The sequence below is a fragment of the Poeciliopsis prolifica genome, unplaced genomic scaffold (genome assembly GCF_027474105.1).
Source record: "Poeciliopsis prolifica strain line A6 unplaced genomic scaffold, Auburn_PproV2 SCAFFOLD007, whole genome shotgun sequence".
NCBI lineage: Eukaryota > Metazoa > Chordata > Actinopteri > Cyprinodontiformes > Poeciliidae > Poeciliopsis > Poeciliopsis prolifica.
Genome location: NW_026562382.1, coordinates 7,850,549 through 7,861,717, shown reverse-complemented (window position 1 = coordinate 7,861,717; position 11,169 = coordinate 7,850,549). Strand labels below are relative to the sequence as shown.

Below are 11,169 nucleotides of genomic sequence, written 5' to 3'. Positions count from 1 at the left end.
ATACAAACTCTGCTGGGGCCAGGAGGTATCAAACTTTAACCCACTTTAGAAGATATGGGAAGTCAGGATGTTTTAATCAATATAAAACATCCATGTTTCCATCCATATTCATAAGAATCTCTCTAAGACTTTCAGTTTTGTAATACTAATCAATTGGCATAAGTTTTTCCTCATCAATTCAATAAGACAATATCCATCTGCAACAATATGGAATGGGATTAAGTCTATATTAACCCAAACATAATACATTTCTGATTAATACTTTTGACATTTGGTCATTTGTTTATCCAGAAAAATGATCCAACCCATAATGTTTGCGACATGAAACATAAAGTATTTGCCTTCAGCATTTTGTGTCCTATTATGAGTTTATCTGAGATAAGTTTCGGCTTCCTTTATTCGTAGACCTTCCAGCCCTTCCCCCCACATGCAGATCAGACTGAAATTTGGGTTGTTTGTGGGTTTCCTCCCTCGGGTCTTTCCGCAAGCTTTGTCTTGGAATGAGGTCAGGACTTTCAATCATCATTTTCAAAAAGACAATAACTAGAGGAGCACCATTTTGGAATCGGCCAATCAGCTCTGATCCATCAAATACTGAAAAATGTTTGTCTATTCATTCACAGCACCAGACCTGAAACGACTAATATATTTATATCATGAGGCGATTGTGTCTACTTGGGCAGAGTCTTTCAATCTAAAAGTTGTTGATTGGATTCTAGCTTCTTGGTGTTATATAGTGTTGTACCCCTTGGCAAGGCACTTATCCCAAAATGTGTAAGTGCGATTGGTTGACTGTAGCGCCATCATAAAGCACTTTGAGTGATTAGTATGACTATAATAGCACTATATAGATTCCCTCCTTTTACAACCAGATGTACTTGAACCCAATATCTTTTATGTCTAATCAGATAAAGGTCACGGACCAAATCTTTGATACATAAATGAAGATGCTATTGTAGTTACTTCATTTTCTGTTTTACCCTTGTCAGATAATCTGAATACAGTTTATCTTAATTTCTTGTCATAGCATTTAGGAAAAGATTCAAAGATCAAAAGGTCAGACTTCTAAGAAAACTGGAAACTGTTCTTGGCCAGAAAACGTTACTTTCTGATGAGCTGAAGTTCGCAGGTGGGTGAGGAGACATCATCACACACAACTTGCTAGTGAAATTAAATAATCTGTGCTAACTGAGTGAAGATCAATCAAGCCACCACTATTTTAAAACTAGAAAAAAGTTAAAATAGTTAAACTGAAAGTTTTAGTTCCTTTTTTTATTATTTCTATTGATAAATTCATATTCATATCCATAAAATTCATCAAGGTCCATTGTATTTTGAGTGAATTGAATTTCTTCTATGGAGTAAACACCAGTTCTTAGCTCTCGTTTACATAAGTTGATAAGGTGAGTCCTTTCAACTGTTCTTGACACATATTTTTATTTTTTTTAAGATAACACCCCCACCACCATTCTTGTGGTAATGGCAATCTTTAAGTATCTAAATATTAAACCAGTTGTATTGGTCTAAATTAGTGAAGTTGAACATATTTAGAGACAGTTTTAGGACTGACCTCGATATTTCAAAGCTCCTTATCATCTGTCATTAAACCATCAGACATAAATGTGTGTTTGACTTTAAAAGTCAAACCCTTAAGTGATTTACCTTTTTTTAAATAACCATAATGTGCTCCAGTTACATTAGATTGCTGTCTAAGTCAACAAAAACATCCTGTCTCAGGTGTGATTCAGATTTATCTTATAATCTTCAACATTCTCATATTTTTGCCACTTGGATGTATTTAGTTTTGCAAGTAATTATCCATTGCACTGAACTCTGTTGATCTATTTTATGTTTAGTTCCTATCAAGGACTTTCTTACTTTTACAGATAAAAAAAAAGAAAAAAAGAAAATTTAATAAAGCATGTAAGTGCTTTTGGAACCTTAATACAAAATAAAAAGCTTCGACTCCCTTTTGCCTGCCTCCATATGTTTGACAATCTCCTTTGAAAAAAACACAATCATGTGACTGACAAGAAAGGAAACTGGTGTCTTTACTTCTCAGACGTCATTTTGTGTGGGAGAAAAAAGGCAGATGTTTGAGTGGAAAGCAGTTTTGGAGAGGGGGAAGAAAAAGAAGAGGGGAGGGATTAGCTTAGTCACACATCTTATATATAAGCCTCATTTTCTTGAGGCATGTGAAGGATTCTTGGTTTGTGTGGAAGAAGTAGTGGAGCGTCAGAGCAAAGGTCGAGGGAAAGCGAAATAGCACGAGAGCGAGCACAGGATCTTGGCTTGATGCAATGGTTTGAAGAACTGCTACTATCACTGCGACGACGTTTGCTAAAAAAAGAAATCAGAGATGTGGATTTATATCTTGATCTTCTTCTTGACCTCATCATGGGCCACGGCTCAAGGTTTGATTTAAAATTTTTTCATTTAGTTGTGATTATCTTTTTAAACCATATTCGGTATGTTTTAATTAACACAAAGAATTTAGTTCACAGAACACTTGTTTGTAAATTACTTCGACAAATTTCTTTGCGCAGTAATATGTGTCGCCACAAGACTGTTCAACTGCCAACGCACTGACTCTTTTCTTTTTATTGGAAGAATAATGCAGAGATTTTTTTTGTAAATGAGTCAGAGTGTAGACGACCTCTGGAAAGTAAACATGCATGGTGGTGGGACAAAAAGCTGACAAGAGAAAAAACGAATTGTTCCACAACATAAGTAGGAAAATGTTTGCCCGTGTTTTCTGAATGAGCAAGCGGCATGCTGCCTGTTGCTTCTGCAATGGAAACCGAGTCCTCAGATCAGGGTGACACAGTGATGCAGCTTCTCTCCATTGAGGGGGTCTCTACGTTGTGGTTTTACCAGCCCACTGTACGCCACTGTTTTGCTGTCAGAAGTAAACAAACATCAGAGCCTTATGACTATGCAGCAGATGTGCATGTAGTGAGCTCTAACTTTTCCATTACATTTTCTTTGGTTTGTAGTAATGCCACAAACGTTTTAGTGCAGATTCCAATCATAACCACAACTGGTTAAAATAATACTCATGACTGTTTTTACAGACTTGTATGCATGTTCTGGTTCTCTAAAGGAGTTGCATTTCCGAGACAACGCTTTCTCTCACCACTTCTAATATTTGCTATGTTTTTACAAGCTGAAAATGTGATCAAATGAATTAACTAACATTTTTTTTCGTTCATTTTCTGCCTGAACATTTCAGAACTAATCACTAATACTGACCTAAAATCCCTCTGTGTCACCAGTTGTTCCCCTAACATCTATCTTCATCTCTCTCAGGAACTACTAACTCAAATATCATTGTGAACACAACTACTTCACCTGTGAAAGTTTATGGTAAATTGATTTTTTTTGTCATTTTCTCCTATAATCTGCATTCTGTAAAACGTTTTCTGGGAAAAAAATAAAACTACTAACAAATGTGAAAACAACATGTGTTTTTATCTATTTTGTTTTTCAACCTTATTTTTGGATACGGTATTTATGTTCTGCTAAGATAGAAATCGTTTTTCTGGAGGAATAAAGCATTTCTCTGTAAAAGTAAATCTGTAAAAGTTTTGTTTTCTGTAGTGATAGTCAAAAAAAAAAAAGAGAAAAAAAATGTTTCCGCAATCACTAAAGCTAATCTGATTTATTATTTTTTGCAGTTAACAGAAAGGAAGTCTTCAATCTTGGGAGCGATTCAAGACTCATCTGCAGCAACACGACTCAGACTAAGGCGATATTTGTTATATGGGAAATTGAACTGAAACACAAAGCCTGCAAGATCTCCTTTAGCCATGAGGGTCATGACGTTGACTCCTGCAATGATGGCAAATCGATACAAAACTCAACGGGTCTGTCATTCCTGCACATCCCAAACTTTTCAGTCAATGATGTTGGAACTTACAGGTGTGAAGCAGCTTACACAGGAGGAAATGAAAATTATAATATTTCAGTGGGTGTCACAGGTGAGAAATAAAATAACTCCTTAAAAGTGTGTTTTGATTAAACGTAGGACTTTATGCTAATATAAGTGCCATCAGTAAAGCACCTTAATGACACAAATATGCTATGTAGCATTTTCACACAGTATTCCTGTCACTGCGGATAACAAAGATTTAATTATTTACTTTTTAATATAATCTGAAGTAGTAAAATATCATACAGTTGTATTTTTTAAATGTGGTTAAGCCTTTGATATGTTGTAGAGGCACAATGTTAACGTGCTCTTGTGCTTTTTGGTTCAGCTCCTCCTGCTGTATCTGCCTGGTTAGAGCGAAGGGGCAACAAGATGGTGGCCGTGTGCAGAGCTGAAAGAGGGATTCCTGCTGCCAATATCAGCTGGAGTCTCACAGGAAATTACTCCATGAAACAGCAGAATGACCCAGATGGAGTTGTAACAGTAGAGAGTCAGCTGGAGGTCCCTGAAGACATTGACCCAGAAAACCTGACCTGCATTGTCCGCCACCAGTTGTGGGAGCGGGAGAAAACTTTCACACCCAGATTCAGAGGTCAGGCTTCTTTAGGCTGAATAAGATTTGATATAATTTTTTAAGCTTAAGTTTGTCATTTATTTATTCTTTGCTTAATTCACCTATTTTATATAGTCTTTATACCAGTGGTATTTAATTCCTGCTTAAACCATAATGCAATACAATCTTTTAAAAACACATAAAATGAGGGCCCAAATAGAAACGTCAAGTCATGTCACTTTTATGCGAGTTGCTCACGATGCACTACCGTTTTGTATGGTGTAGATTTTACTTTCAACTTCTTTACTCGAAACACAATCTGTCATAGGACAATGGAGTCAAATAGACATTAGTTGAATTAATAGGTGAAGAGGTTGAATTGTCGTTCTCCTGGTTCATCTTGATCAGTACAGACAAAGAGGTAGAAGAGAATAAAAATATTGAAAAATTTCTGCAAGATTTGAGTTGCTCTTTTGAAAGCAGCATCATATTAATTGTGGTTTATATAGAGACTTTAATTAGTGATGCTCATAACTTTTCTGATCAATCCCTGGCACCTTGTGTTACTCAAAGATCATAGTGCATTGCATAGAAAGCTAATGTTGGATTGTTTCTTAACTAAAGATGCTTATTGTTGTACACATTTGAAATACGTTACATATGAAACAGGGAGTTGTTGATACATGTCACTAGGAAGTTTTTCTGACATTAATTGATGTTTGATTTCTCACTGCAGGGCTTCCTATTTGGTACTTCATCCCTATTTTTGGGATAATCTTCATTCTTGTGGCAGGTTTTTCTATCTATGCACTAAAGAAAATAATATTATTGAGGTAAAGAGATTTTTTTTTTATTTTTTAGCTTAAATCAAATCAACATTTTTGCCTAATGTTTCTGTTTTTACATCACTAAACTTGTTGATGTGAATTTTTTCAGAAAATGTCAGACAGACACATCATCCAAATCACCTCCGGTAGGTATTTTATCCCCACTAATCAGTGTTTTTTCTGCACTTTGCTCAGCTTTTTACATATGTTGTTTATGTTTCCTTTTGAAGCAGGCAGAGGATGTGGAGGAAGTGGAGCCTTATGCTAGCTATGTTCAACGTGTGAACTCAATATACAACTGATTTGCAGATGTGTGTGCATAAAATTTCTGTTGATGCAACATGGTCGCACACTAAAATGCACATCAGGGGACTTTGTGAAAAAGCGAGGGCTGTGAAACTGAGAAATGATAAAATAGTAAGAAGAAGAAGTGAGCAAAGTGAGATCAAAGGTTTCCGGTAAGCAAGGGAAGCCTCTTAGGTTAAAACCGCCTCAATAAGCAGCGCCGACTGATGGAACAGGGGATGTACCAGGTGCCAAATACAGGCTCCCATTCACCACTTATGCTGCCCACTGCTCTCTGTGAGTAGGTATCATGGAGAACTTTAATAATTACTACAGATGTGATGAACTGAGGAGCTGGAAAGAGTGTGTGTGCGAGCCGGATGGAGGATACTCTGACTACTAACGACTTTGGATGTTGGATGTAATTATGTAAAATAAAAATAATTATTTATCAACTGATAGGACATGTAATATTTTGGGAGATTTACTGGGGCCAACCCAGTGAAAGCAGTGAACTTGTGTATTTTTGAGACACGTCTGCCTAAGTTTACATGTGTACAATACTATATCAACTATTAATTATATCTATTCATACGTAATTCTGTCTGTATATCAAAATATATTGAGTTTTGTGAGTAAAAATAATTATTTGTGGATGTAAATATAGACAAAATGGGTGTAAAACACAAATCCCAAACAAGCAGATATTAGTTGTTCTTTATTTTGTACAGTTTACATTTCCTGTTTACTTGGTGTATATAAAAATTAAGAAATTCCCTTTTTAAACGTGCAATAAAAAAAAAGAAAAAAAAAGTATGAATTTAAGTAATTTATTAATAAGATGTGAGACTTGTTTGACTTTGATAACCAGGGTAATCGGTTGAGTTACTCACAATAAAAGTCATGTGTTAAAACTGAGCTTGAATCCTATGAAGGTTTCTGGTGAAAAGGGGGCTGCACTGCCCTCTAAAGGTAGATTGCAGAATAGCACTCTCAATACAGTGAAGTAGAGAGAGCTGCAGTATCGTGGGGGAGACCTTTGATTTCACAGCTATCCCACTGTGACTGACATCAAAGCCACAAATGGTGATTTCTGAAATACTAGCAGAGTTCTGTAAGCAAGATATTAATAGAAGGTTAAGTGGAAGGAAAAGCATAGTGAGAAAAGATCAATAAGTAACAGAAATATTTCGCTTGAGAAGATCATAAAGTAACTCACTCAAAATATTGGGCAGAATCTCATGGACTGTAGCTCACACACAAAGCTGTCCAGGATGTATATTATCTAGAATCAGTGTATTATCTAGAAAACTAAAAGGTCAACAAATGATTAATGACCATGCTGTCAATATGGTCATTGAACACAGTAGGACACCAGATATAATACATATTCACATACAATCTTCAGGTTTTTTATTTTTCTTTTTTTACCTGAATTACCAAAATAAATGTACTTTCTGAAGACAATTCTAAATATTACTACTAATTTGTATTTAAAAAATGTGACTAAGCCTCTTAGGCTAAAAATTTTTAATTAATAGAAAACATAAAGAATAAACACAAAAAATAAAACCACAAGAAAGTTAGCTAAATTCATTTTATACACAACCAGTCAAACATAAATAAAGGTGCATGTACTACACACAATGCACACACACACACAAAAAAAAACGTATATACAAATACATATTTAGCTATTAGTATAACATTAAGGAAATGAATAGAAGTTATAACAGGAGCATGCAGCCGTAAAAAGATGATAAATTAAGATACATTCATGTGTAAATTTTATTTGCTTTTTTAATATTTTCTTTAACCTGGCAGCTAACCTGACCAGTAAAATCGGGCCTTATATATATTTACGTATATCATCAGTGAGTGAAGGTTGGTCTTTGCAGGTCAACATGGAGGTTTTAAAGATAGTGAAACTTTGGTTAAAAGTGGAGCAAAGCATGGGCGTTCTGTTTCTTCAGCATGAACAGAGAGATAAGATCAAGCCTCCATCTGCAGCAGAATATTTATAGATTGACAGCAGATGTACACCCGGAAAACAAGGCAAATAGGCACTTGTTATGCTTTAAAAACCTGCATGTCATGTTGTTTGCACGTTTTGTTTTTGAGTGGTAGGGAAACCATAAACCACTTTTTTTTTACAGTAGCAAAAACTAAAAGTGATTCAACCATTTGAGCATATCAGGCACACTCCAATGAAACATGCAAACAGTAATATACTTTTGCAGCTCCGCATGTAGTGGTAGTGAGATTCTCAGTCAACTCAAAGTCAGCCTTAGTTGCATTTGATTTCCTTAAAGCCACACTTTAAGGAAAGCTTGGATTCATTTCCGGAAGAACTGTGCTGATCTATTTTTCCTGGAACAAAACCTAATTTTAAACTCACAATAATATTCATTTTGTACAGGCTTTCAAATGTCATTTTTTCAGATTGCAAAAGCTAAGAGAAGAAGCACTGGGCGTTTACATGGTTGGAAAGCCACTCAATTTTTCCATTATACTGTTGTTAAATTTTAACAACAGTTAAAATTGTTAACTGTGAACTGGCAGTGAGCCAAGATGTTGGGCTGACTGATTGGGCGGAGCAAGTTGTAAGGCAGTGTGGTCTACTTGCATTCTTGTAATGAGGTCACACATTGAAAACTACTGTTGAAAAGCTGCAAGCTGGATGGAAACGCTGTTTGGCTAATTTAGACATTAGCTTCTCAATAATGAGGCTACTGAACTGTGACTATATGGATGAAATTGTAATATTATTTAGTCAAGAATGTCAAGCCATAAATATTTTATACTAGCCAATGCCGAGTAGAGAGCTTGTTGGACTAACTCCAGACATTTTCTTGCAGATATCTTTAGAGATAGACAAATACAACTGAAATATCTTCAAATGTAATCTGTATAAAGAAATTGCATGCCCTTTGTCTTCTTGTTCTGGTCCACCATAGAGGAAAAGTATCATCTAGCAGTTAAACATCCCTACAACTACTAGCTCTTTGCAGTTTTTCCACGGTTTGTCTTTGGTAATCGAGATACGATCATGATTCATCTGTAAACTCTCATAGTTCCATCATTTTCTCCATAGCGCTCAGGTTAGTTTACGATCTCATGAGCTCCTCCATGCCACAAACATGTCCAAATGAGCTCATCTTCATATTTCTCTTCAGCCCATGAGCACATAATCATCTGTGCATTCCTCTTTGGATGACTCGGAATAAGTATCTACTTGAACTTCCGCTGGGATTTTAACCGTAGCGTAGTCACAGTCATTGTCACCATCGTATTCATTGGTAGCATTTTCAGGTCTTGATCCATGGCCAGGAGGGTGGGTGATGGAGGCGTACGTTACATCCTCATTGGGCTGTGAAAAAACAGCACACAGAGAAAGAAAATAATGTGACCTTGTTTGATACAGCACAACGGTCCAAATGTTTTTAATGAATGTGGTTTGTGTTGAAGACTTCCTAAAATGTGCCCGGGTTGCTTACTCAACAGAGGCCTCACTAATGCTCAGGCGGTATGCAAATCTATTCCGTTGACTGATCTGTCATAAAACCACTGAGACACATCTATCTACCCCGAGGCAGGGATGGAAACTTTGCATATAAATAATCAAATGAAAGTAGAGATGAGCATGTACTGTGTACCTTATTCCCGTTGCTTCCATCAGTGTTTCCATCGGTAGAATTCCCTGAAAAAAAAAAAAAAAGAATCAGCATGTTGAATGTAGCATATTGTTAAGTGCTAGAAGGAACTCTGCTGCACATTTACCTTTTTTCCTCTTCTGTAGCCTGAGAATAAAAGCAAAATTACACGATCAGAGTCTGTTGACTGAAATTAAAATACCTTAAAATACGTTTGCGTTTTTTATAGATTTATTCTTGCTTTAGTGTGACAAAAACTTTAGAGTTTTGTCACACTGACGCAGCGAGTTTCTACAACAAAAATCCCATCTATTGATCAGGCTAAAATAATATTTTTGCCAAATCTTTAGATGGTCTTTGGAGTCATCATTGTGTTCTTGGAGTGATTTTGGCAGAGCTGCAACACCTGGAAAGTTTCACGACTGATTCATTATTTCCTCCAAAGTGCTCAGGTTGGTTTGCAGGAGTTCAAAAGCCTTTCCTCAGAGATGGATGTCAATGACTTTTTCTCGTCTGTTCGTGAATTTCTTTTCTTTTTCATGTTGTGAAACAGGCTCGAGTATTTTCTTGATTTCACAAGTTTCTATGTGGAAAGGGGTCAGTCATAGTTACCTTAATGATGGAGGAATTTAACTGTATTTTCCTCAATGAAAATACATCATTCAAATGCTGCACTTTGTATTCACTTGGGTTATTGTCGACCAGTGTTAAAATACATCAACGTGAGAAACCGGTGTGCTTAACGGCACATTTAAATCATTACACCCTAAGTGAATTGAAGGTGTATTTGTCCGATAGAAAACTGAGGTTCATAAAAAGCTGTCATTTACATGCTTTATAAAAATGTAATAGAGTAATATCTGCACTAGTCAGATGTGACACACTTTACCACTGGCTTCCTTAACAGCTCAACACTTGATTGTGTGCTGCAACAGGAAGCCTTTTTTCACCAGAAAACAACTTGTGTCTGTTTAAAAGCAACTCTACATGCCACGAACAGTTCAAACCTAAAACGTTAAACCTGCCGTGATTCTGAGTGAAACATCCCAGATAATGCTGGAACAAGAAGCACAAATACATTGAGCATGTTTCTTATTGACATGCTGAGTGAAACCGGATCTATTTTTATACATGACCGCTATTTCCTTGATAAAGCTTTGGCACAACTGTCAGACAACGGAAAACTCTACATTTAAGAGAAAAAATGCGTCCATAGCCTTAACATATGACTTTTTATAACAAAAGAGGGCTTTCTGTTTTTATTTATTAATTTGCCAAAAGTTGACGTTCAGTAACAAATATTTTGAGCAACACAAATGTAAATGAGGCTGATTTCCCTTATTTGTCTCACTGCCATATTGTACAGTGGCTGAATGACCTGCAGTGAAAATCATTCAATGTATGCCCAAATACCCAGGTATAAATATGTTTTCCAGAGATACAGCAATGACAATCCTGAAGTTTTAGAACACTATTACCACGTTTTGGCTTATTATCTTTCAGAATATGTGTGAATATCAAGGAGAGGACCTACCCTGAGGTGCAGTTTCCCATGATGATTAATCAAAGAGCCCCTGGTTGTTGGAGAACAACCTGATTCTGCAGTGGCCTCTGCTACAACTAAACTTTCGGTGGCTGCATCAGAGTGCTCAGGCCACAGCAGCGAGGGGGAGCAGAGAGAGAGAGGAAAAGAGAGAGAAACAGAGCGATAGAGAGAGAGAGAGAGAGAGATCACAGAGAGGGAGGGGCAGATGACAGGTTATCTATTTGTGGGGAATTTTTCTTTTCTATTTTGTTATTTTTATGGCTGAATACCCACTTCATACATGCATCCGTTGCTAATGATTGTCACATAAACAAAAACTTGACCCTTTTACATAAAGTGACCTGTGCACATGCTCATATCATTTTTGTCGAAGT

General features: G+C 36.4%; 2 protein-coding genes across 4 annotated transcripts; one reads left to right on the top strand and one right to left on the bottom strand.

Moving 5' to 3' along the window:
• The first annotated feature begins 2,087 nt into the window (after positions 1-2,087).
• Positions 2,088-6,503, top strand: LOC129360986 (cell surface glycoprotein CD200 receptor 1-like). Of its 3 annotated transcripts, none has more exons than XM_055031548.1 (7): positions 2,089-2,414; positions 3,310-3,366; positions 3,678-3,980; positions 4,260-4,523; positions 5,221-5,317; positions 5,421-5,457; positions 5,545-6,501. In XM_055031548.1, exons 1-7 carry the CDS (start codon positions 2,360-2,362, stop codon positions 5,611-5,613), a joined length of 882 nt encoding a protein of 293 aa, XP_054887523.1. In that variant the 5' UTR covers positions 2,089-2,359; the 3' UTR covers positions 5,614-6,501. The 3 variants fall into 3 exon arrangements, with proteins under 3 accessions (XP_054887521.1, XP_054887523.1, XP_054887522.1); XM_055031547.1 differs by having other exon boundaries at positions 2,090-2,414; positions 5,542-6,499; XM_055031546.1 differs by having other exon boundaries at positions 2,088-2,414; positions 5,421-6,503.
• A 17-nt stretch (positions 6,504-6,520) lies between these two features.
• On the bottom strand, positions 6,521-10,878 carry si:ch211-214p13.7 (uncharacterized). The gene is made up of 4 exons (XM_055031549.1): positions 10,784-10,878; positions 9,377-9,396; positions 9,253-9,296; positions 6,521-8,966 (listed from the first exon to the last, which is right to left on the bottom strand). The coding sequence occupies exons 1-4, from the start codon at positions 10,801-10,803 to the stop codon at positions 8,769-8,771; spliced, it is 282 nt and encodes a 93-aa protein (XP_054887524.1). The 5' UTR covers positions 10,804-10,878; the 3' UTR covers positions 6,521-8,768.
• Positions 10,879-11,169: the final 291 nt, after the last annotated feature.